General features: G+C 41.8%; 1 protein-coding gene across 1 annotated transcript in view; it reads right to left on the bottom strand.

Annotated features, from left to right (window-relative positions):
* grin2ab (glutamate receptor, ionotropic, N-methyl D-aspartate 2A, b) overlaps nt 1-23,958 on the bottom strand; it is a 127,722-nt gene that overhangs the window by 29,809 nt on the left and 73,955 nt on the right. The window contains exons 5-10 of the mRNA XM_030736089.1: nt 14,416-14,582; nt 14,172-14,306; nt 13,978-14,077; nt 12,347-12,552; nt 8,692-8,806; nt 8,380-8,582 (exon numbers count right to left, since the gene is read on the bottom strand). Coding sequence (XP_030591949.1) covers nt 8,380-8,582; nt 8,692-8,806; nt 12,347-12,552; nt 13,978-14,077; nt 14,172-14,306; nt 14,416-14,582 — 926 coding nt within the window. The remainder of the gene's footprint in view (nt 1-8,379; nt 8,583-8,691; nt 8,807-12,346; nt 12,553-13,977; nt 14,078-14,171; nt 14,307-14,415; nt 14,583-23,958) is intronic.

Raw genomic sequence — 23,958 nt, 5'->3', positions numbered from 1 at the left:
AATAATAATAAAAAAAAAAAAAAAAAAAAAAAAAAAAATAATAAACGAAGCAATTACAATAGGGCCTTCGCACAGTTCGTGCTCGGGCCCTAATAATAAAAAAAAAAATAATATTAAAACCGCAAGCGGTGATATCGGGCCCTCGCACTCCGCGCGCGTCGACCTGTGGCGCTCGTCGACCCGTGCCGCACTCGGAGGTTTTGTGATCGTGATGGGTCTCTAGAAAGTTGAATTCTTTTATAGGAAAAGGTATCTTTTGCTCTCGGCATAGACGCAATGGAATATTTGGGGGTGTGGTCACGGCTCCAGCATGCAAAATAGGGCATGGGTCTGATTGACTTTTTTGATGGGCTGTTTGTCTAGATGATCTGGAGCCAATTTGGTCTCACTGGGTGAAATGCCCTAGGAGGAGTTCATTCAAATAGCAGGCCTGAAAATGGCAAAAATTGACACTTTCAATTGAAGATGCTGGACTTCCTGTAGGGTTTGGAGTATGGCTCCAAGAGACTTTTTTGTATGTCTTAGGATGTTACATGAGTGTGCAAAATTTCAGAGCTGTAGATAAAATGTAACTCAGGGGCTAGCTAAAAAACATGGTATATTATGATATTTAAAGCTGCCAGTAGGGGGCGCTCTAACGTTTATGGACTTTATGCATATCAATGTGTTCAGGGCAGGAGGCTTATCAAATAGATGAGGATTTTGTAAGGAATGGTGAAAGATATTTCATGTATTTCAGAGCAAAACTAATTCTGTGGACGGTCATACAAATTTTCATTTGCTTCTGTAGGGGGCGCTATTGCGCCTACAGTCTTGAATCTGTAGTTATGGATTCAGCCTGGGTGTGTACATGAGTGATTAAATTTTCAGCCTGATCAGACAAAGCATGTGCGAACAAGTGCACAAACAATTTTGGTGGTGAGGGAGAAAAACGAAGGCCAAATTCAATGGCCTGGTGTGATAAGGCCATTTAATATTTTGTAAAGATTTCCACAATATTTGATGGGCTACTTGTGTAGATGATGTGGAGCAAATTTGGTCTCACTGGGTCAAATGCCCTAGGACAAGTTCGTTCAAATAGCAGGCGTGGAAATGGCAAAAATTGACACCTTCAATTGAAGATGGCCGACTTCCTGTAGGGTTTGGGGTATGGGTCCAAGAGACTTTTTTGTACGTCTTAGGATGTTACATGAGCCTGTACATTTTCATACATGTAGATAAAACGTTGCTCCGGGGCTACTCAAAAAACTTGCTATTTTAAGATATTCCGAGCTGCCACTAGGCGGCGCTCTACCGTTTATGGACTTTTTGCATATGAGTGTGTTCAGGACAGGGTGCTTATCACACCACTGAAGTTTGAGCCAGATTGGGCAAGTTGGGTTTGAGTTACAGCCATTTTTGTGTTCATGGCGAATCATCGAACTTTGCCGTCCCATAAGGGTCACGCCCTTTTGTCAAAAACTCACAGTTTTGAAAACACAGTAAGTCCAACTTCTTAAGGCTTTCCAGGTGAAATTTGAGATGGTTCTGCTAAACCACCTTGGAGCTGGACCTCCAAGTGTAAAATATGACATTTCCTGTTCCCACTAGGTGGCGCTGCGACTGATATTAAATATTGTCATATGTATGTGTTCAGGGGGGCACCCTCATCCTACTGGAGAAGTTTGATGCACATTGGATCATGTAGGTATGAATGAGAGGCAATCAAAATTTCATGGCGAATGATCAAAGTTCAAAGGGGCATAAGGACCCCTCCCCCTTGGCAAAAACTCACCATTTTCGAGATTTAGATTCCCCTGGGGGTGTAGGTTAGACAAACCAAATATGAAGATGATAACGTCTAAAACCTCTGAGTTATTAGAAAAAGTGTGAGGGCTGCAAATCGCCAAATTTGCATAATTAATTAAAAATGGCGGACTTCCTGTTGGGTTTAGGGCATGGCTCCAAGAGGATTTTTTGTGCGCCTGGACATGATATACATGTGTATGAAGTTTCATTCATGTACGTGAAACACAGCGGTGGGGCTCCAGTTTAGGGGGCGCTAGCGAGCCATTTGGGCGCGCCCTTGCCCGAGCCCATTAAAATACTTAAATTTTCACCAGGTGTGACGCATGTGCCAAGTTTCATGAGTTTTTGAATATGATAAAGCCCCCAAAAAGCCAATTCATTTGCCTGAATAATAATAATAATAATAATAATAAAAAAAAAAAAAAAAATAATAATAATAATAATAATAATAAACGAAGCAATTACAATAGGGCCTTCGCACAGTTCGTGCTCGGGTTGTCAAAAACTCACAGTTTTGAAAACACAGTAAGTCCAACTTCTTAAGGCTTTCCAGGTGAAATTTGAGATGGTTCTGCTAAACCACCTTGGAGCTGGACCTCCAAGTGTAAAATATGACATTTCCTGTTCCCACTAGGTGGCGCTGCGACTGATATTAAATATTGTCATATGTATGTGTTCAGGGGGGCACCCTCATCCTACTGGAGAAGTTTGATGCACATTGGATCATGTAGGTATGAATGAGAGGCAATCAAAATTTCATGGCGAATGATCAAAGTTCAAAGGGGCATAAGGACCCCTCCCCCTTGGCAAAAACTCACCATTTTCGAGATTTAGATTCCCCTGGGGGTGTAGGTTAGACAAACCAAATATGAAGATGATAACGTCTAAAACCTCTGAGTTATTAGAAAAAGTGTGAGGGCTGCAAATCGCCAAATTTGCATAATTAATTAAAAATGGCGGACTTCCTGTTGGGTTTAGGGCATGGCTCCAAGAGGATTTTTTGTGCGCCTGGACATGATATACATGTGTATGAAGTTTCATTCATGTACGTGAAACACAGCGGTGGGGCTCCAGTTTAGGGGGCGCTAGCGAGCCATTTGGGCGCGCCCTTGCCCGAGCCCATTAAAATACTTAAATTTTCACCAGGTGTGACGCATGTGCCAAGTTTCATGAGTTTTTGAATATGATAAAGCCCCCAAAAAGCCAATTCATTTGCCTGAATAATAATAATAATAATAATAATAAAAAAAAAAAAAAAATAATAATAATAATAATAATAAACGAAGCAATTACAATAGGGCCTTCGCACAGTTCGTGCTCGGGCCCTAATTAAAACCGCAAGCGGTGATATCGGGCCCTCGCACTCCGCGCGCGTCGACCTGTGGCGCTCGTCGACCCGTGCCGCACTCGGAGGTTTTGTGATCGTGATGGGTCTCTAGAAAGTTGAATTCTTTTATAGGAAAAGGTATCTTTTGCTCTCGGCATAGACGCAATGGAATATTTGGGGGTGTGGTCACGGCTCCAGCATGCAAAATAGGGCATGGGTCTGATTGACTTTTTTGATGGGCTGTTTGTCTAGATGATGTGGAGCCAATTTGGTCTCACTGGGTGAAATGCCCTAGGAGGAGTTCATTCAAATAGCAGGCCTGAAAATGGCAAAAATTGACACTTTCAATTGAAGATGCTGGACTTCCTGTAGGGTTTGGAGTATGGCTCCAAGAGACTTTTTTGTATGTCTTAGGATGTTACATGAGTGTGCAAAATTTCAGAGCTGTAGATAAAATGTAACTCAGGGGCTAGCTAAAAAACATGGTATATTATGATATTTAAAGCTGCCAGTAGGGGGCGCTCTAACGTTTATGGACTTTATGCATATCAATGTGTTCAGGGCAGGAGGCTTATCAAATAGATGAGGATTTTGTAAGGAATGGTGAAAGATATTTCATGTATTTCAGAGCAAAACTAATTCTGTGGACGGTCATACAAATTTTCATTTGCTTCTGTAGGGGGCGCTATTGCGCCTACAGTCTTGAATCTGGAGTTATGGATTCAGCCTGGGTGTGTACATGAGTGATTAAATTTTCAGCCTGATCAGACAAAGCATGTGCGAACAAGTGCACAAACAATTTTGGTGGTGAGGGAGAAAAACGAAGGCCAACTTCAATGGCCTGGTGTGATAAGGCCATTTAATATTTTGTAAAGATTTCCAAAATATTTGATGGGCTCCTTGTCTAGATGATGTGGAGCAAATTTGGTCTCACTGGGTCAAATGCCCTAGGACAAGTTCGTTCAAATAGCAGGCGTGGAAATCGCAAAAATTGACACCTTCAATTGAAGATGGCCGACTTCCTGTAGGGTTTGGGGTATGGGTCCAAGAGACTTTTTTGTACGTCTTAGGATGTTACATGAGCCTGTACATTTTCATACATGTAGATAAAACGTAGCTCCGGGGCTACTCAAAAAACATGCTATTTTAAGATATTCGGAGCTGCCACTAGGCGGCGCTCTACCGTTTATGGACTTTATGCATATCAATGTGTTCAGGGCAGGAGGCTTATCAAATAGATGAGGATTTTGTAAGGAATGGTGAAAGATATTTCATGTATTTCAGAGCAAAACTAATTCTGTGGACGGTCATACAAATTTTCATTTGCTTCTGTAGGGGGCGCTATTGCGCCTACAGTCTTGAATCTGTAGTTATGGATTCAGCCTGGGTGTGTACATGAGTGATTAAATTTTCAGCCTGATCAGACAAAGCATGTGCGAACAAGTGCACAAACAATTTTGGTGGTGAGGGAGAAAAACGAAGGCCAACTTCAATGGCCTGGTGTGATAAGGCCATTTAATATTTTGTAAAGATTTCCACAATATTTGATGGGCTCCTTGTCTAGATGATGTGGAGCAAATTTGGTGTCACTGGGTGAAATGCCCTAGGACAAGTTCGTTCAAATAGCAGGCGTGGAAATCGCAAAAATTGACACCTTCAATTGAAGATGGCCGACTTCCTGTAGGGTTTGGGGTATGGGTCCAAGAGACTTTTTTGTACGTCTTAGGATGTTACATGAGCCTGTACATTTTCATACATGTAGATAAAACGTAGCTCCGGGGCTACTCAAAAAACATGCTATTTTAAGATATTCGGAGCTGCCACTAGGCGGCGCTCTACCGTTTATGGACTTTATGCATATGAGTGTGTTCAGGGCAGCATGCTTATCACACCACAGAAGTTTGAGCCAGATTGGGCAAGTTGGCTTGGAGTTACAGCCATTTTTGTGTTCATGGCGAATCATCGAACTTTGCCGTCCCATAAGGGTCACGCCCTTTTGTCAAAAACTCACAGTTTTGAAAACACAGTAAGTCCAACTTCTTAAGGCTTTCCAGGTGAAATTTGAGATGGTTCTGCTAAACCACCTTGGAGCTGGACCTCCAAGTGTAAAATATGACATTTCCTGTTCCCACTAGGTGGCGCTGCGACTGATATTAAATATTGTCATATGTATGTGTTCAGGGGGGCACCCTCATCCTACTGGAGAAGTTTGATGCACATTGGATCATGTAGGTATGAATGAGAGGCAATCAAAATTTCATGGCGAATGATCAAAGTTCAAAGGGGCATAAGGACCCCTCCCCCTTGGCAAAAACTCACCATTTTCGAGATTTAGATTCCCCTGGGGGTGTAGGTTAGACAAACCAAATATGAAGATGATAACGTCTAAAACCTCTGAGTTATTAGAAAAAGTGTGAGGGCTGCAAATCGCCAAATTTGCATAATTAATTCAAAATGGCGGACTTCCTGTTGGGTTTAGGGCATGGCTCCAAGAGGATTTTTTGTGCGCCTGAACATGATATACATGTGTATGAAGTTTCATTCATGTACGTGAAACACAGCGGTGGGGCTCCAGTTTAGGGGGCGCTAGCGAGCCATTTGGGCGCGCCCTTGCCCGAGCCCATTAAAATACTTAAATTTTCACCAGGTGTGACGCATGTGCCAAGTTTCATGAGTTTTTGAATATGATAAAGCCCCCAAAAAGCCAATTCATTTGCCTGAATAATAATAATAATAATAATAATAATAAAAAAAAAAAAAAAAAAAAAAAAAAAAATAATAATAAACGAAGCAATTACAATAGGGCCTTCGCACAGTTCGTGCTCGGGCCCTAAAAAGAAAAAAAAAAAAAAAAAGAAAAAGAAGTCAAGGCCAGGTGAAATGATGACGAAGCTGCCGCAGGGAGCAGAGAGCTAAGTGGCTGGTTGTAGCAGAGCACAAAGCACAAGCTGGTGAGTACGGATAGACCGTAGCCTGCAGATATGGACGCACGACTCCCCGAGGAGCCTTGAGCGCCAGGACCAGAATTTAGAATATGATGTGAATAGCCACCGGCAGCCAGTGGGGAGGAAGAGTGTGAAGGGGGTGGGGAGCACGGGGAGGTGACAAAGGAGAACTTGGGGAGGTTGACGACAGGGCAGGCTGCAGCGTTCTGCTGAACAGAATACTTTACGAGCCCAGCTTGGTGGAAGCTGCGGCAGTCCAGATGGGCGATGACAAAAGGTTGGGCTGCGTCCCACATGAAACATCTTTTCATTTTCTGTCTCCAGGCATTGCACATGCTGGGGTTTGTTCTTTTTTTTTTTAATATATGAATTAACCTCTACTAGAATTGATACATATATCTGAATGCCCTGGAGTTATCCAGAAAGCACGATTTTGTTCTTGGTGTGAAAACAAAAAAGGCTGAAAGATATTTAATATTAATGCATCTGATGATCACCAGTTTCTGCTCTGCTGAATATTGTCTTGATGCATATTGTCTGCTATCCAAACACCTACTAGCAAATTCTCACCACTGACAAGCTGAAGCATGTTTAGCGTGTTTGCTTATAAAATGTATACATTTTCTGTCCATTAACCCATTACTAAACTAGCTAAGGTTTAAAATATTTTTTAAAATATTGTAGGCTTTATAAATTTATATAGAAAACTCAAAAATGACCAAATTTTAACTGGAATTGCTGCCTTTAGGTTTTAGGCCTCTGCAAACCAATCAAGATGCAGTTTACATCCATGTCTACCCAGATTTAGCGAGCCTGGTTCTGTCTATCACTGCAGGTTCGATCCAAACTTTGCGGAGCTGACCAGCCCGTTACCAACCTCACCCAAAAGGGTGCTGCAGGTTGAAAAGGGAAAATAAAGCGTTGAATTGAACATTGCATATTGTGCCAGACTTGTGAGCCAGAGTGAACATCTGTGCCAGATGTAATGAGATTCTGTGCAGGTGATTTTGTGACACTGCATTCAAAGCAATGGGACAGAAATGGGGTCATAGTGACCTTTGGCCTTTTACCACCAAAGTCAGATCAGTTCATCCTTGCATTCATTGAATATCGTGCTGAACTTGAAGAAGATTTTCAGATGATATCTCCTTCATAAAAATGGGATGGACAGAAGTTTGCACAATTGGATGGACAACTACACCAAGGCTGTTGATGAAGCTGAGTCATAAAATCCTCAGGCCAAGAGATTCATTGGTTGTTTTTGAACCTAAAAATTCAAGCCAACCTCTTTCAGAAAACAAAAAAATCAAGAAGAAAAACTTAAATCCGAACATTTTGAATAAGTTCATTAAGTCATATAATGTAAAGTAGAAAGGTGCACAGTATTCCTCAGGGGTTTCATTTAGTGTAAGATCCATATTCTTCCAGGATCCAAGCACAGACAGCATGAATGAGACCAGTGTTAATGTACATGAGCAATATGAAGAAAACAATAAGCCGGATTATTAATTAGCAGTTGCAATATTTAAAAACAAGCATCACATTCAGACCCTTTAAAATAAAACACAAATCAAACTGAACTAATGAAACAATAAAACCACAGAGGGCTGCACTTGCTACTACAGTGGCAGCAGAAACAAAAATCGAGCATGCCGACAGATTGGCATTAGCGAGCTGACAGCAACAGAGAGCAATTAATTATTAATGCTGACAGAACTGATTACCTCTGAACCAAATGAGAACTCTGGCTGTATGTGTCGGTTCTGTCTCTGACAGAAGAGTTTTATTCTTGTACAACACTGGCAAAGAACAGACAGTAGAAAGAAAAAAATGGAGCTAGACAAAAGCCGCTCCTCTTCTATGTGCATACGTTTTCAGTCAAGTTGTAACACGGGCCGCTGAGTTTGAGTTTAGTATTAAGTTGCGCTTAAGCACTACCATTTGCCTCGAATACAGTGCGAGCTACATACTGTACATTTGGATTTCAGTCTCGAGGACAAACAGATGGTGAATCATTATTATATAAAGTAAAAATGAGTGGGCCCAGTATAGATCCCGAAAAGAGCAAGAACAAAGGGCAGCTGATTGACAATCACACTGTCAGACAGACTCAGATTGGTTAGAGAGGTGTGATTCTGTTCAGCCAAGACATATATAAACAAACTAACACTACCTGCCTCCAAATGAGATTTAATTTAGTCTAAGAACAAACAGGTACCCGTTTCACCTCTTGTAGCGCCACCATTTCAAGAAGTACGGCATAGAAACTGGCTCCTGATTTTATGTGGGTAGTGGGCAGGTGTGGGTGCGGGCACTTACTTTTTGACATGTTTGCGGCAGGGCACAGAGTTTCTCATACAAGTGCCAGTGAGGATGTCCACATTGTCGACAATGACGAAAGGTTTCTCTTCCAGAGTGACGATTGAAAGGTGGTTTTCATCGGCGTCCTCGTCCCCATAGGAATTATACCTCGGCCACACCGGGAACATCAGCGACAACGTCCCGTTCTCCCAGCGGCCCATCTGAGTGTGTGTGTGTGTGGGGGGGGGGAAAATGCACACCAAAATCAGAAAAAGACATTTCAATAAAGATGTTTTGATTTTTTAATTTTTGGAGTTCTTCATTTGTTACCTTCTCCCACTTCCTTTCCACATTTAGGACGATGACCACCAGTTTCGGGTTGGCCTGGTAGCCATCTGGAGTAAAGGATAAATCTCGCCCTTCGTTCCCCACGTGCATCATGTGTCTGAAACACATGATTGGGGAGGGGGGAATTGTTGATTTGCATCTGCTGGAGTGTTTGTATATGTGCACAAGAGCAAATACATTCGAAATAACAAGTTAAGCATTCTGTAATCACTGCATGAGTCTCGGCTTCAAATCAATGTTGTCTTCACCCACTGCGTGTGCATGCACGCTTGAGTGTGTACGCCTGTGCGTGCATCTATTTGTGTGTAGGAAGGGGAAGGGGAAGAGTCAGAGGCCACGTATCTCTCCCATCAACATTCTGCATTGATTTCTCCACAGATATATGCCTGAAAGACAAGTCACTGGTGCAACAAGGCTGCCCTCACTCGCTTACTCACTAAAGCTATCCTGCATACGCAAACAGATCCTATGCTGAAACATTTACACACTCGCTAAAGTGAAGCAGCAGAGAGAAGTAAATGAACCAGTATCACACACAGTGATACGGGGATTAAAGATACACTCACTCCAGTACAACAATTTTCAGAAGGAGAGGATTTCTGAGTGTCAAGACTGGGATAATAGTATGGATTCCCAGTAGGGGAGAGAAGGGCTGACTAAAGAAGTTTACCTTAAAGATTGAATCGCCAGAGGGACAGCAGCTGCCCAAAACAGACAACACCTTTTCTCTGATGCCTTGTGTTCTATGTTAATAGAAATAGTTTGATTCATCTTGACACCATGTCGGATGATGCTGTGTGATTGAAATATCATGTGGCTAAAACTGAATATTTCAAAAGCCAAACATCTGCTTTATAAACATATTCATACTCTTCCCAAGATTCTCCTTTCATACATAAAAAATGGCCTTTCCTACTCAGTCTGTGAACTATCTAAACATGCATTTATTAATGCTTTTGAATCATTGTTTTTTTTTTTTAAAGAGTTAAAAGCAGATAACAAAAACAGCACTTTTTTATGTGAGCTCAACAGGGCAGAGGGTCACGAAGGAGTCATGCATACGCTCAAATATTGCGACATCAAGTCAAGATGCATAAAGAGAACCATCTGAGCGCTGTTTAGCATGCACCCTGCAGCTGAAAACTATGATAATTACACTCCAGTTCAAACAGGTGGGATTTTATGTTGTCTCATCTCCACGAGAGGTATTAGAGTCAACACACATAAATATTGTTGTCGGACAGTGGATTAGAGAGAGCTACATTAATCATCTCTTTTTACAAAGACTTGGAAAAAGGCCTGTGCTCTATGAAAGCAGGTTCCACTCACACCGAGGAAAGAGTAAATAAAAGGTCCCCGTCTTCCTCACACACTGGCACTGCATAAAAAAGCAAAAAAAAAAAAAACAGAACAAAAAACAAACATATCCGCTGTGGGTTTTATCCTCTCCCAGCAAACACAGTAATTAAATATAAACCTACACAGCCAAACATTAGAGACACTTCTTCACTCTGTGATTGGACCTACCTATGTCATATTTCACAATGGTTTGGACTATTAGTGGCATGTCAAGACAAATATATATTTTTTTGTGTTGGAAAAATCTTCCTGGTGCAGCAGGTGATGCCCTTGTCACAGTGCATTGCCACGGCTGAATACATGTAGCGGAAACGCTGTAGCAGTTTATTCTGGGAAACTCCTGTCGCCTCCTATTTCAGGATTGTTACCATTTTGGGGGGGGGAAAAAAAAAAAGTTTCTGATGTAAACGAATGAAGCCGCTGTGTTTTGAGGGATGCACTAGAGACAAATCCTATTCATATTTCTTTATTTGTATTTATACTCGTGTTATATTGTGATGCCTTGTGTGATGAAAATGAAATGCACAGCTACATTATAAAGGGGTTCAGTGGTTTTTTATATAAATGTACACATCGCCTAGAAATTCAGTGGAGGTTTAAGTAGCAGAAGGAGCCGCATCGCAGAAATATATGAAACCCTCATCTTCTGTAAGTGCAGTTTTTAATGTGGATCCTGTTACCGCTATGCGAAAAGCATTTTTCTATTAACTGAAAGACTTTGGTTGCTACTGTCTGAGCACTCTTATGAAAGCATGAATAAAGAAGAAAAGGAGGCTCTTCCCAAATTCTGTATTATGGCAGGGAGCATATTTTTAGAGAAAAGTGACAGCTTAGGGGTTTGCACGGTACACTGGTTCCATCAAAAAGAATAACCTTTTCAAATTTACAACAAGGACAAACCTCCATAAAAACCTGTATCATTGTGGAGACCAAATAAGCTCAACTAGAGTCTGAGATATTAATTCCTGTCAAGCGAGAATGACAGAAAATCCGGCGAGTCTGATAGTGTCTTTTAAGTGCCAGATTATGTTGTCCTATTCCTCCCCACCTCACGTTGTTTATATGCACACTGCGGCAAGATTGTATCTAGACTAATGTATGCAGAATCCTGATCAGAGCCTCGCCACTTCCAAATCAGGGTGGGGAAATCCAACCTGTCAGTTTATTATCGCAAAAAAATTGGCTGCAGTTGTTTTGACAAATATGCAAATTCTATCTAATAAGTTAGTGAGACAAACGAGGTACCTCTGACAGGAAGAATAGAGCACTGAATAAACATTTGGGTTTCTGTCGGAGTCTGAGTTATATTGGATCAACCTGTCAACAACAGCAGTATTGTATATGCTTTGATAAACACTGTAATGGCCTAATAGGAGAGAAAAATGGGATAATAAAGCCATAATGGTGAAAATCACACTGTGGCTTTCATTCTAATGAGCCAGCTCATAAGTCATCACCAATGTGCAGAACCTAGCAACATGACCTTTATATTTTTAGTTAGTTTAATATAGACTTCTGAATTTATAATAACATATTAGCAACTGTATGCTTCATATTCAAGATGCAGTCGCAATATCACTCTGAGAAAACTTTATGGAAGCAGTTCAGCTAACAGCCCTGCAGCCTCAACAGTTGTGGAAGCTCAGTATGAATCTGCACGCTTCTGTTTCTTTGTGTGTGTGTCTGTACATCACAGAGACTTCAGAGAAGAGTACATTATCATGCATACTGATGTGCACATGTATATACACACACACACACACACACACACACCTTCTTACAAACACATGAGCCACCCACAGAGCCATGTAACAAGTAAGAAAGAAAGGTGGAGAACAAAGCGAGTAACGCCAGCTCTAATCCCAACGTAATGACAGTCCGGTCAGGATGTAAAGCACTGAAGCGCACACAGAAATACACTACACACATCCTAAGCTCTAGTTAACACAGGGTGGCAACAACAAGGAGGTCTGCCTGAGGTTCAACACTTGGTCTCCCAGCTAAGGAGGCAGAATGAGCTCATACACCGAGCAGCCGTGTACACAACAGCTAACAGTGTTAAAAGCCATTAGAAATCACAGTGTTTAACACTGCTGTCATCTCTGCTTCCTTTCTCGCCTCTTCCCCTCTCATTACTACATTAAAAAGCGTTATGTAAGACTGCCGAACACTCAGCTACAAAGACAAACCGAGTTATGCAAGTCCCTAGACCTTGATCTCCTCGCAATCATCGCACACACACACACACACACACATGCACACATACACATACACACACCTGCGCAGGGCACTAGGTGGGAGCTTCCCCGGGCTCCTGTCTGATGCTGTGCTGTAGCAGCTGCTCTGGGCCTCTGGCAGCTCTCCCTTCTCCCGCAGCATGAAGGTGGCTGCAGAGGAAATAATGCCCACCCCATCCCGCACCCGCATCTCCAGCGGGTACTCCCAGTCATCATAGGACACAGAGATCATACCCAGGGGAAACACCTGAGAGGAGAGGAGAAGACATCTGAGAAGTGGCACATATGGTTTGTAAGCTTCAAGTTTACTTTAATTTGACATTTTTACCCCAGTTTTAAACATCCATATGCATTTCTCAGAGGTGTCAGGCAGATGATTTATTGGTTCTGTGTGTCTTCCTGAAATAATTCATAGCTGGCTACTAGATATGTGTGAACAGACTGTAGATCTATAAACTGAATTACTCATTCAGGTGTCGCCTACATCTTGCAGCTGTCATTAAAAAAAAAAAAAAAATCTGACAAACTATATAGCTCAAACTTTATCTCTCTAAAGCAGACTGAGCAAACATCAAAAAATGCAGGCATGGCAATCTGTCAGTCTACCCTACAGTACTTTGTTTTTACATTTTAATTTGGCATTAGCTGTAGAATCAGATCCATGTCGGAGAAAGAAAACAGAGGCAGAAACCCAACACAAACAGGAACACTCGAGTCAGAGACGGTGAAGACTAAGGAGAATAAACATTTGAGAGGCTTCTGAGAAAAGATGAAATAACATGTTATCACTTTTAGTGCTTTGAATTATGTGCTCAGATTTTTATATGCTATTCAGATGGCAGGTACCTTATTTCCCGGCCTTTGGCAAGTATGCATTTACAGTACTGCCTTTGGGACTGATCATATATTACGTAGTGTAAAAAGATGACTTTTTGCTGGATTCACCAAGCTATATATTATGATGTGAACTGTATTACAGTGGTCAACATGATTTGTCTCTACAGTATCTTTTAATATGTAATATATGGCTTAAAAATAAAGTCTCACACTCTGGGACTTTATTAATGAAATATATACTTCTACACAGATACACAACAAGATGTGTAATCAAATCTGCCTGCAAGCCGCTCTTAACCCCACTAATTAAGAATTTCTTAATTATCTTGTTTGTCTGATCTACAGACAAACAAAACATGTAGAAACACCATATTGCAGTGCCATAAGGGTTTATCTGCCAGAATAAATTTTTGGCTGGAAGCTGTGACTTCCTGGAGTCTTGCTGTCACTGTAAGGTTATCAAGAGTTCAACAGAGTTCAACAGAGTTCAACAGTCGAAACCCACGAGTCCCTCAAAAAACATCTATCAGTATTAAATTTGGTATTTTAATCTAGTGCCTCACCAACACAAGATTTTTGCCTTTTATGTCTTATCTTTCCAAAACTGCTAACTGGTTGCTAGCTGTAGCGTCATAATTAACCTTGGGTAACCTTTTTTTTAAAAAAGCTAAATATGTAGATGTCACTGTATTCCGTTAATGTTGTGTTTCTTATTAACTGTAGTGAATAAATAAGAGAGGAAATCCAGGATACACAGCAGATGACCTGCAACATTGCTTGTCTTGTCAGCCCACTCAAAAGTGGTCAATTGTTGCAACATATGGGGCCTCACTACCTCAGGGGTAAAGTCTGGGTTGCCAGTGGTGAGACTGGACACGATCCAGATGTAACCAGCTCCTATCAGACCCAAGGACCGAGCTTCCTCCATTATATACCTGTCAAAGCGACGAGACAGAGCAAAAGTTTAAGTCTGGCAGTGTGCGACAAAGGCAGAAATGGCACAATGAAATAATGAACCCAAACACTTACAGAGCTTCGTCCTTGGAGCAGTAGAGCAATATAACAGGACTCTGGATCCTCTTGAGGGCAATGTGTGATTTAGAGTTTGGGTCACCATCCACAGCATCTAGTGTCACCACACTCTGCAGGTCCCATCGCACAAAGCTGTAACAATACACCATTAAATAATACAACACACTTAATCTTGTCAGCTGCCATAAATAAAGGTTAAGGATGAAAACAATGTGTGTGTATAAGTGTGTGTGCTCATTACCTGTGATCCACAGTTATCCTCAGAGTGCTTATGAATTCCTGGTACCCGGGGAACTTGGACGTGACAATAGAAAAAACATGCCAGTCGTACTCCTCCATGATAGCAAGCATGAGCAGAGCCTCCTGCTGCAGAGCCGCGCCGAACTGGAAGAATGTGGATTTCTCATCCTGCAATGACAGGCAGGCCAACAGCAGAGACAGTCAGCAGATTTTTCACAGTAAGTGAATTAATTGCAGAAAAGGGGGGAAAGTGCTGGAGCCTATGTGAGCAAAAAAAAAAAAAAAAAAAAGGAATTAGAACCATTTTCAATTTTACAATCAGTGAGACAGACCAGGAGAGGAAGGGAGATAAGAGAGACTTGAAAACGCCGGAGAAGCGACAAGTAGAGAGGGAAAATGGGAAAGGGAGGAGGAGATGCTGAGAGATTCAGACAACAAGTGAGACTGCACAGCAAGAAGAGTGACTGCCAGCAACAGGGGGGCCTAATGGTCGGAGATAACTGCCTCATAACTCACAGGTTTGATTCACTTCAGCACTCCGTAGCCAATATAGCAAACAGCCAGGCATTGTCCTGAAAGCTAATTCAGCCAAATACTGATGCCTTCTATTATGTGGATTCACTTAAAAACATTTGCATCATTAATAATGGACTTGTTCTTGTGTGTGTGTGTGTGTGTGTATGTGCGCTAACTGCAATAATATATAGAATCATCTTATAACTGTCTCATTTGTAAAACATCGTCTGTAAACTGCAGATCCAAATGTTCACGATTTTGCAGCAATAATTCACAATGCCATGCACAGTTAAATCATTTAGTCTCAGATGTGGGAGGAAACTGAAGGCCTGTGTGAGAGCATAACCAAACCAGCTATTAAACAGAAGGAAACCCAAACTGAGTGTGAAATAAGTTGCTAATGACTGCAGAATGTATGTTTGCATAAAGTGTAATCTGAGTTTCAACCCCTCCAGGACCCAACAAATAGACAGCAACACGGCCACGGGGATGGGGAGAAAGGGAAAAGGCTGAGGGGGTGAATGAGATGGAGAAAAATGTTCCAGCCTTCTGAATGAGATTGAGATACCTGCTGCCGAAAGGGGGGGGGGCAAAAAGTGAGAGAGACACTGACATCAAACCCTCCCTCATTATGACCGTGTCTCTGTTGTACAAGCAGAACGATCACATGCACACATACACATACATGCTTTAACGCTCTTTCAGCGGAGGACGTCGAAGAACGTGACACATTAAACATCAAAGCCCTCATGAATACACATGCAGAACCAGTTCCTCTCTTCAGCTGTGTGCGTGCGCGCGTGTGTGTACAGTACGTGTGTGAATCTATACTGTCTATGCACGTAAACTTATATTGTGGCTCTAGCCTTGTACCTCAGTTCAACAAAAATGTCTCAGCTGCAGCCGTCACACGCATAAAGCCGACCCCCTGAGATCCAGCACCCCTCCCTCAACCACAACAAAAAAAGGAGAAAAGTGGGGAGAGGATGAAATTGTACTTCAAAAAGATCTATCTTGCTGTTTTCATCTGTGTGCGTGTGTGTGTATGTGTGGCTTTATACTTTACTGAGATTTAGAAAAAGGGAAAAAAAAATAAAAATCTCCCTCTGTGTGGCAACAGGCACATCCTCATCTCTTCCAAGATAAGAGGGACACACAAGCACAGGTGCTGACATACACCAATACTCTCACATATTCAAGCACACAGCTGTACACACGCATATAAATCAGTGCTGCAAGTGAGTGCACAAGCAATCTGATTTGTCAAGTAGCCAGTCAAACAAATTATCTGTCAGCTCTTTAACAACAGTAATAATTCTGGGTCATACCTTTCTAGTTTTGGCCGTTGTGGATTGCAGATTATTATTTGTCAAGGCAATTGTTGAGATCAGGAACGAAGGAACATCATGACATTGCAACAAAGTCCGACTTGCCTGATTGTCTGAGTCGTCTTGTAAACAAGACCAAATTTACATATAATAGCCACATTATCTAAATCATTCATGTGTAAATGAGTGCACACAAAATGACTGTAATAATGCATGCGCACAACTGCACCAAGTGCGTCAATATCGGAAAAAAGGAAGTCAGCAAACCATGAGTGATTTTTACCACTGATTGTGTAATTATCTTACTACGCACCTCGATTTTCACATTCAAATAAGTTTGCCTAGCCTTAAGGGTATTTTTTTGAATTTCAAGGTTGTTGGTTGGACATACAGCACACCGACTATGTGCACCAGTCAGTGGTCATAATCGGTGTAATTGTGGTACCTGTTAGTGGGTGGGATGTATTACAGAGCAAGGGAACATTTTGTCCTCAAAAGTGATGTGTTAGAAGCAGGAAAAATGGATTTAAGCGAGTTTGACAAGGGCCAAACTGATGGCTAGATGGCTTGTGTGGTGTTCTGGTCTGCAGTGGTCAGTATCTATCAAAAGTGGTGCAAGGAAGGAACAGTGGTGAACCAGCGACAGGGCCATGTGTGGCTTGACTGATGCATGTGGGGAGCGAAGGCTGGCCCGTGTGGTCTGATCCAACAGATGAGCTGCTGTAGCTCAAATTGCAGAAAAAGTTAATCCTGGTACTGACAGAAAGGTGTCAGAATACACAGTGCATTGCAATTTGTTGTGTATGGGGCTGCATAGTTGCAGACCAGTCAGGGTGCCATGCTGACCCCTGCCACCCACTGAGAGCGCCAACAATGGGCATGTGAGCATCAGAACTGGACCATGGAGCAATGGAAGAAGGTGACCTGGTCTGATGAATCACTTTCTTTTTTACATCACGTGGATGGTCAGGTGCGTGTGTGTGGCTGTGGCCTCTTTCAGCAGGATAATGCGGCCTGCCACAAAGTAAAAATGGTTGGAGGTGCACAACAATGAGTTTGAGGTGTTGACTTGGCTTCGAAATTTTCCAGATCTAATCTGTGCACATATAACTTGTATTGAAACAGACCAAGGCACCCTAGGTGGTGCTAAAGGTTATATACACTCACCGGTCACTTATGTAGACATGGCCAAAATGACCTACTGAAGTTCAAACTGAACATCAGAATGGGGAAGAAAGGTGATTTAAGTGACTTTGAATGTAGCATGGTTGTTCGTGCCAGATGGGCTGGTCTGACTATTCAGAACTGCTGAACTGCTGCAGTTTTTTCATGCAATAATCTCTAGGGTTTACAAAGAATGGTCCAAAAAAGAGAAAATATCCAGTGAGCAGCAATTCTCTGGGAGAAAATGCCTTGTTGGTGTCAGAGGTCGGAGGAGAATGGCCAGACTGCTTTGAGCTGATTGGAAGGCAACAGTAACTCAAATAACCACTAGTTACAACCAAGCTATGAAGAAGAGCACACAATTGGCAAACCTTGAAACACATGGGCTACAGCAGCGGGATACCCCACCAGGTGCCACTCCTTTCAGCTAAAAACAGGAAACTGAAGCTTCAGCTCACACAGGCTTATACAGATATTGCCTGGTCTGATGAGTCTCGATTTCTCCTGCAATATTCAGATGGTAGGGTCAGAATTGGGCGTAAACAACATAAAAGCATGGATTCATCCTTACTACCAACTGAGCATCATTTAAACACAACAGCCTACTTGACTGTTGTTGCTGACCACGTCCATCCCTTTATGACCACAGTGTGCCATCTTCTGATGGCTGCTTCCAGCAGGATAACGCACCATGTCACAAACTCAAATCATCTCAAACTGGTTTGACAAACATGACAGTGAATTCACTGTATTCAAATGACCTCCACAGTCACTGCATCTCAATCCAATAGAGCACTTTTAGGATGTGGCGGAGTGTGAGATTCTCATCATGGATGTGCAGCCGACAAATCTGCAGGAACTGTGTGATTCTGTCATGTCAACCTGGACCAAAATCTCTGAGAAATGTTCCCAGCACCTGGTCAAATCTGTGCCATGAAGAATTAAAGCAGTTCTGAAGCCAACCAACCTGGTACCAGCAAGGTGTACCTAAAAAAAGTGTCTGGTGAGTGTATGTTCATGGCATGTTTATACCTGTCATTGGAGTCAAACACACACTTTCTTTAAAATGCCCAGTAAAAAAAAAAAGAAGCCATATCAAGAAAGTAACATGGCCCTCTATGTAGGAAATGAGTCTCATTTTCTGTCTAAGAAGGATGTTGCATTAGAATAGTAATCTTATTTTAAAACAATATATCTGACTTTGTTATAATAGGATACTCCAGCTAACACTGAGCTAGAGTTAACAGGATTGAACAAATCGTTTGCATAATATTCCAGCAGAGGAACAAGATTGCTGTCCTTAATTTAAGAGTAAGGCCTCTTGCGTAACTTCTCAATTTAAGCTCCCTGCTCAAACTCCTGATCTAACCAAGACTTGCAGTCTTACATCTCACCATAAAGTCTTTATTCATTTTGAGAATAATATACTAAGCAGGAGCCGATTGTGTAAGATTACCCGGATTGTTTTAAGAATATGTGTGTTTTATTTCTTACTGAAGCTGGTGAATCTGAAGTTAGTTATTCTACAAGAAAATTCAAGCTTAATTACCTTCAAGGACACTGTTTGAGGCTACGTCTTTTAAGACTGCTTTCAGCTGCGGGACTATTGCAAAGCCTGTCCAGCTCTTAAATCACACTAAGATTTTTTATTTGTTTAAACACGGTGCTGCATCAGCATCAAATCGTTTATTTACAAACATTGCATAATTAGCAGCATCATCAGGACACTACATTGTGGATATTAGTTTTTTAAGTAGAACATCAGAAGGATAAACACTGTCGAATGAATGGAATGAATAACAGGATTTTTGATCAGCTCACTTTTCAGCATCTATCAGCTCTGTTTCCTGGGCAGGATTATTAGATTACAGCAACATATGCTCACAGATCTCTATTCAGAACAATAACAAGAACAGTCCACAGATGGGGTTTTTTTTTATTAGTTCACAGGAACATACGCTTTCTCTGGACCTCTCCTTAGTGACTTATCACCAGTCAAAATAAGTCACTTTACAGTGCAGTTCAGATCATCCCAGCAGAATAAGTGCAGGTGTAATGAATAACCCTAATGACTATTGAGTTCCATTAAGTGCCCCATCAATCCATTTCAACCAGCCAATGCAATACCTGGAAAGGAGTCACCTAAATGGGATGCAGCCATTGTTGCTGGTATTAGTTCGGCTACGACAGGTAAAAATGTTGGTCTTTGTTCTACATATGAGTCACTTTGGGGACCAGACACAATTTCTTCATATTTAGAAAAATGCGATGCCAGTTTTATTTTGCTAACTTTCAAAAAACTGATCATGTTTCACAAGTGACTTCCAGAAGTTCAGTTCAAAAGGCGGTTTGATTCCTCGATCCTCTACATGCCGAAGTGTTCATGGCTCCACCGTCACCGGTGAGTGAGTGCATGTTTAAAGGGATGAACGAGAACACTTGCAGAACTGCGAATATTACATGTTTCATATTTCACATTAATAAACAGAAAAAACCTTGAAAGAAAAACAGACTAGTTTTAAGTGTTATTTCAGTTACAGTTTTTCTAAAAAAAAAAAAAAAGTCCTTTTCTCTGAAACAAATCCACTCAAAACCTTTTACACCGACCACAGTTACTCTTTTGGAAAAACTTTAAAGACATTCCCGCTTAAGAAAAAACATATTTCCACTGAATTGTGTTGTCATGCATAACAGTATGGGCCTGGAATCAAGCACAACTACAGCACACGTCATTGCTTGCACACTGTGTTGCAGAATTGTTCGACTCATTTGATGTGATGAAACCAATGTATGCCAGTAGAGAATGCCGCTCGGGTGAGTTGAAGGTTAATGCCAGCAACGGATGGAAACAATGTGACAGGCAAAAGAGGATGATGCATGCAGTGATTTCCACTACAGAAAGGTGCCTGTTTTAATGCTGTGCTTCCTGACACCTCAAAGATCACAGCCATTCCATATTGATTTTTGGCCTTGTCTCTTGTGTACAGAGATTTTCACAGATTCTCTAAATCTTTTAAAGATATTTGGCACCGTAGATGATGAAATCCCCAAATCCGTTGCTATTTCATGTTTAATCTTCACTTCTGAAACACTCAGCTTCTCCTGGATGCCTTGTTTATACCCAATCATGTTACTCACCTGCTGGAAATTAACATAATTAGAAGTGAGATTTTCCGTGCTTTTTTTTGTTGTTGTTATTGTTGTTTTGCATAGCTTTAACAATCCTTTGTTGTACCTGTCCCAACTTTTTCCCAACTCGTTTCAAAATTTGATGTTAATGTTTGCTTTTTTAAAGCTCTTTTTAAAGCTCATACCTTAGACTGGTACTCAAGACAATACTTTCCACGCAACCTCAATAAAGCATCACAAGTGATGTTGATGAAGACTTCTAGCCTGAGGACTTCTAGGTTTCCCCTAATTTTTTCCTGTTTTTTGTTGTTGTTAAGCACAAATGTTCATGCTTTTGTTGTTTGAAGAGAGTTAAAAATGCACTGATAGTGTGTTCAAATTACAGAAGCACATTTGGATACCTGTGTATAAGTTCACAGAATTTATGACAAAACGTTATTGCAAACTGTTACACAGATAAAGCTGAAGCCACAAGTGTTTTTCATTTCTAGTACTTGTGTGTAGGCAGTGCTTTGTGTACTTATTCAAATGATGATTTCTGTTCAAAGCAGTTTGACAAATTTTACAAGAATTGTTTGGTTTTCCAAGTGAAATGTAATGTTTTGCTGGATTAGTGTAGAATTGTTAAAGATTGTGTCTAAGCATTCATTCATTGACTTTCTTAACAGCTCATCCAATTCAGGGTTGCAGGGGAGCTGGAGCATATTGCAGCACTCATGGGGCAGGAAGTGCAGTACTCCACTGACAGGTCACCAGTCTATCACAGCAGTGAGACAGCGAGACATTCATGCCCACATTTGAACTTAAACTAACATGCATGTCTTTGAACTGTGGGAGGAAGTCGGAGCACCCAGAATGAACCCATGCAGGCACAGGCAGAACATACTAACTCCACAAAGAAAGGCTGCAGCTAGCCAAGGGATTTGAACCAAGGACCTACTTGCTTTGAGCCAACAGTGCTACCTAAGGGATCAGAAAAAAATAAACACAGCATCCCAACTTTTTGGTACTTTTATTTTCTGATCATTGAAAGTTCACTGTTTGTAGCTGTTTAGTACATTACTAACGCCAATAAAAAGGTTTGTGAGCTCTAAAGTCCTTTACTGCTTTTATTGCATGTATTGTTTTCTAACTGCATGTTCAAATGAAGGTTGAAGTATGTATTTCCAAAAAAAAAGAGGTTTTCATTGAGTTGTCTCTGGAGCTTGAAAAAAGGCGACTGGACTTCTTTTTTGTTGAAGACGTTTCACCTCTCATCCGAAAGGCTTCTTCAGTTCTCAACCAAATGGTGGAGAGACCCAGGTATTTAAACCCCTGTGGGCGTAGTCCCCTGGAGGTGGTTATGACCCTCTATTGATCATGTGCTTGAACACATGTGCCCAGGTGTGAAGGGGGCGTGGGTCATATTTAATCAGTGGTTTCAGTTGAAACCAACTTAGGACTCCGCTCCATTGTTTCCTGTGGCCTATTGAGGTCACTGGAACAAAGGTGTGAATGGGGGTTGAGACGTCTGGGAAGGGAGCTCAGGACAGCACTGTAAGCGGGGGAAAGTTGGTGACGTAATCCACCTCCTCTGTTCAATGATGGTTGTTCACAGTGGACATAGATGGCTTCTTTCACTCCTCTTTCAAACCATCTGTTTTCCCTGTCCAAAATGTGGACATTGGCATCCTCAAAAGAGTGCCCTTTTTCCTTCAGATGCAGATGTACTGCTGAATCTTGTCCTGTCGAAGTGGCTCTTCTATGTTGTGCCATTCGTTTGTGAAGAGGCTGTTTGGTTTCACCAATGTAGAGGTCCGAGCACTCTTCACTGCACTGAACAGCATACACTACATCACTGATCTTGTGTTTGGCGGGTTTGTCCTTGGGATGAACCAGTTTTTGTCTTAGGGTGTGACTTGGTTTGAAGTATACTGAGATGTCATGCTTGGAGAAAATTCTTCTGAGTTTCTCTGACAAGCCTGACACATATGGGATGACAATGTTGTTCCTCTTGTCCTTCCCATTCTCTGTAGTTTGTGTTTGGCCTTCATTCCTGTGCATCTTAGCTGATTTGATGAAGGCCCAGTTGGGGTAACCGCATGTTTTGAGGGCTTTCTTAATGTGTGTGTGTTCCTTATGCTTCCCTTCTGCCTTAGAGGGAACACTTCCGGTAAACTTCAATGTTGAAGCCCACACACACAGACCAGTATCTCCTCTTTGACTCCCACCACCCTCTGGAACACAAACTTGGGGTGATCAGGACCCTACAACACCGTGCGGAAAGTGTTCCCTCTAAGGCAGAAGGGAAGCATAAGGAACACACACACATTAAGAAAGCCCTCAAAACATGCGGTTACCCCAACTGGGCCTTCATCAAATCAGCTAAGATGCACAGGAATGAAGGCCAAACACAAACTACAGAGAATGGGAAGGACAAGAGGAACAACATTGTCATCCCATATGTGTCAGGCTTGTCAGAGAAACTCAGAAGAATTTTCTCCAAGCATGACATCTCAGTATACTTCAAACCAAGTCACACCCTAAGACAAAAACTGGTTCATCCCAAGGACAAACCCGCCAAACACAAGATCAGTGATGTAGTGTATGCTGTTCAGTGCAGTGAAGAGTGCTCGGACCTCTACATTGGTGAAACCAAACAGCCTCTTCACAAACGAATGGCACAACATAGAAGAGCCACTTCGACAGGACAAGATTCAGCAGTACATCTGCATCTGAAGGAAAAGGGCACTCTTTTGAGGATGCCAATGTCCACATTTTGGACAGGGAAAACAGATGGTTTGAAAGAGGAGTGAAAGAAGCCATCTATGTCCACTGTGAACAACCATCATTGAACAGAGGAGGTGGATTACGTCACCAACTTTCCCCCGCTTACAGTGCTGTCCTGAGCTCCCTTCCCAGACGTCTCAACCCCCATTCACACCTTTGTTCCAGTGACCTCAATAGGCCACAGGAAACAATGGAGCGGAGTCCTAAGTTGGTTTCAACTGAAACCACTGATTAAATATGACCCACGCCCCCTTCACACCTGGGCACATGTGTTCAAGCACATGATCAATAGAGGGTCATAACCACCTCCAGGGGACTACGCCCACAGGGGTTTAAATACCTGGGTCTCTCCACCATTTGGTTGAGAACTGAAGAAGCCTTTCGGATGAGAGGTGAAACGTCTTCAAGAAACAAAAAAGAAGTCCAGTCGCCTTTTTTCAAGCTCCAGAGACTACTATGACCTGGATAACTGAGAATCTACACAGACATATTTTCATTGAGTTAAAACAATGTTCTGAACTACAGAAACACACGAATAATTTTTGAAGGAAATGTGAAACTTTTCCACCATTGACCTGTATCCTTCTCTGTAGCTGGGTGTGGATAAAGAGCTCTGAGTATGAATTAAAGATAAGGTC

This window comes from Archocentrus centrarchus, chromosome 1 (genome assembly GCF_007364275.1).
Source record: "Archocentrus centrarchus isolate MPI-CPG fArcCen1 chromosome 1, fArcCen1, whole genome shotgun sequence".
Taxonomy (NCBI): Eukaryota; Metazoa; Chordata; class Actinopteri; order Cichliformes; family Cichlidae; genus Archocentrus; species Archocentrus centrarchus.
The sequence above is the reverse complement of the archived record's forward strand: the minus strand, read 5'-3'. Positions and strand labels throughout refer to the sequence as shown.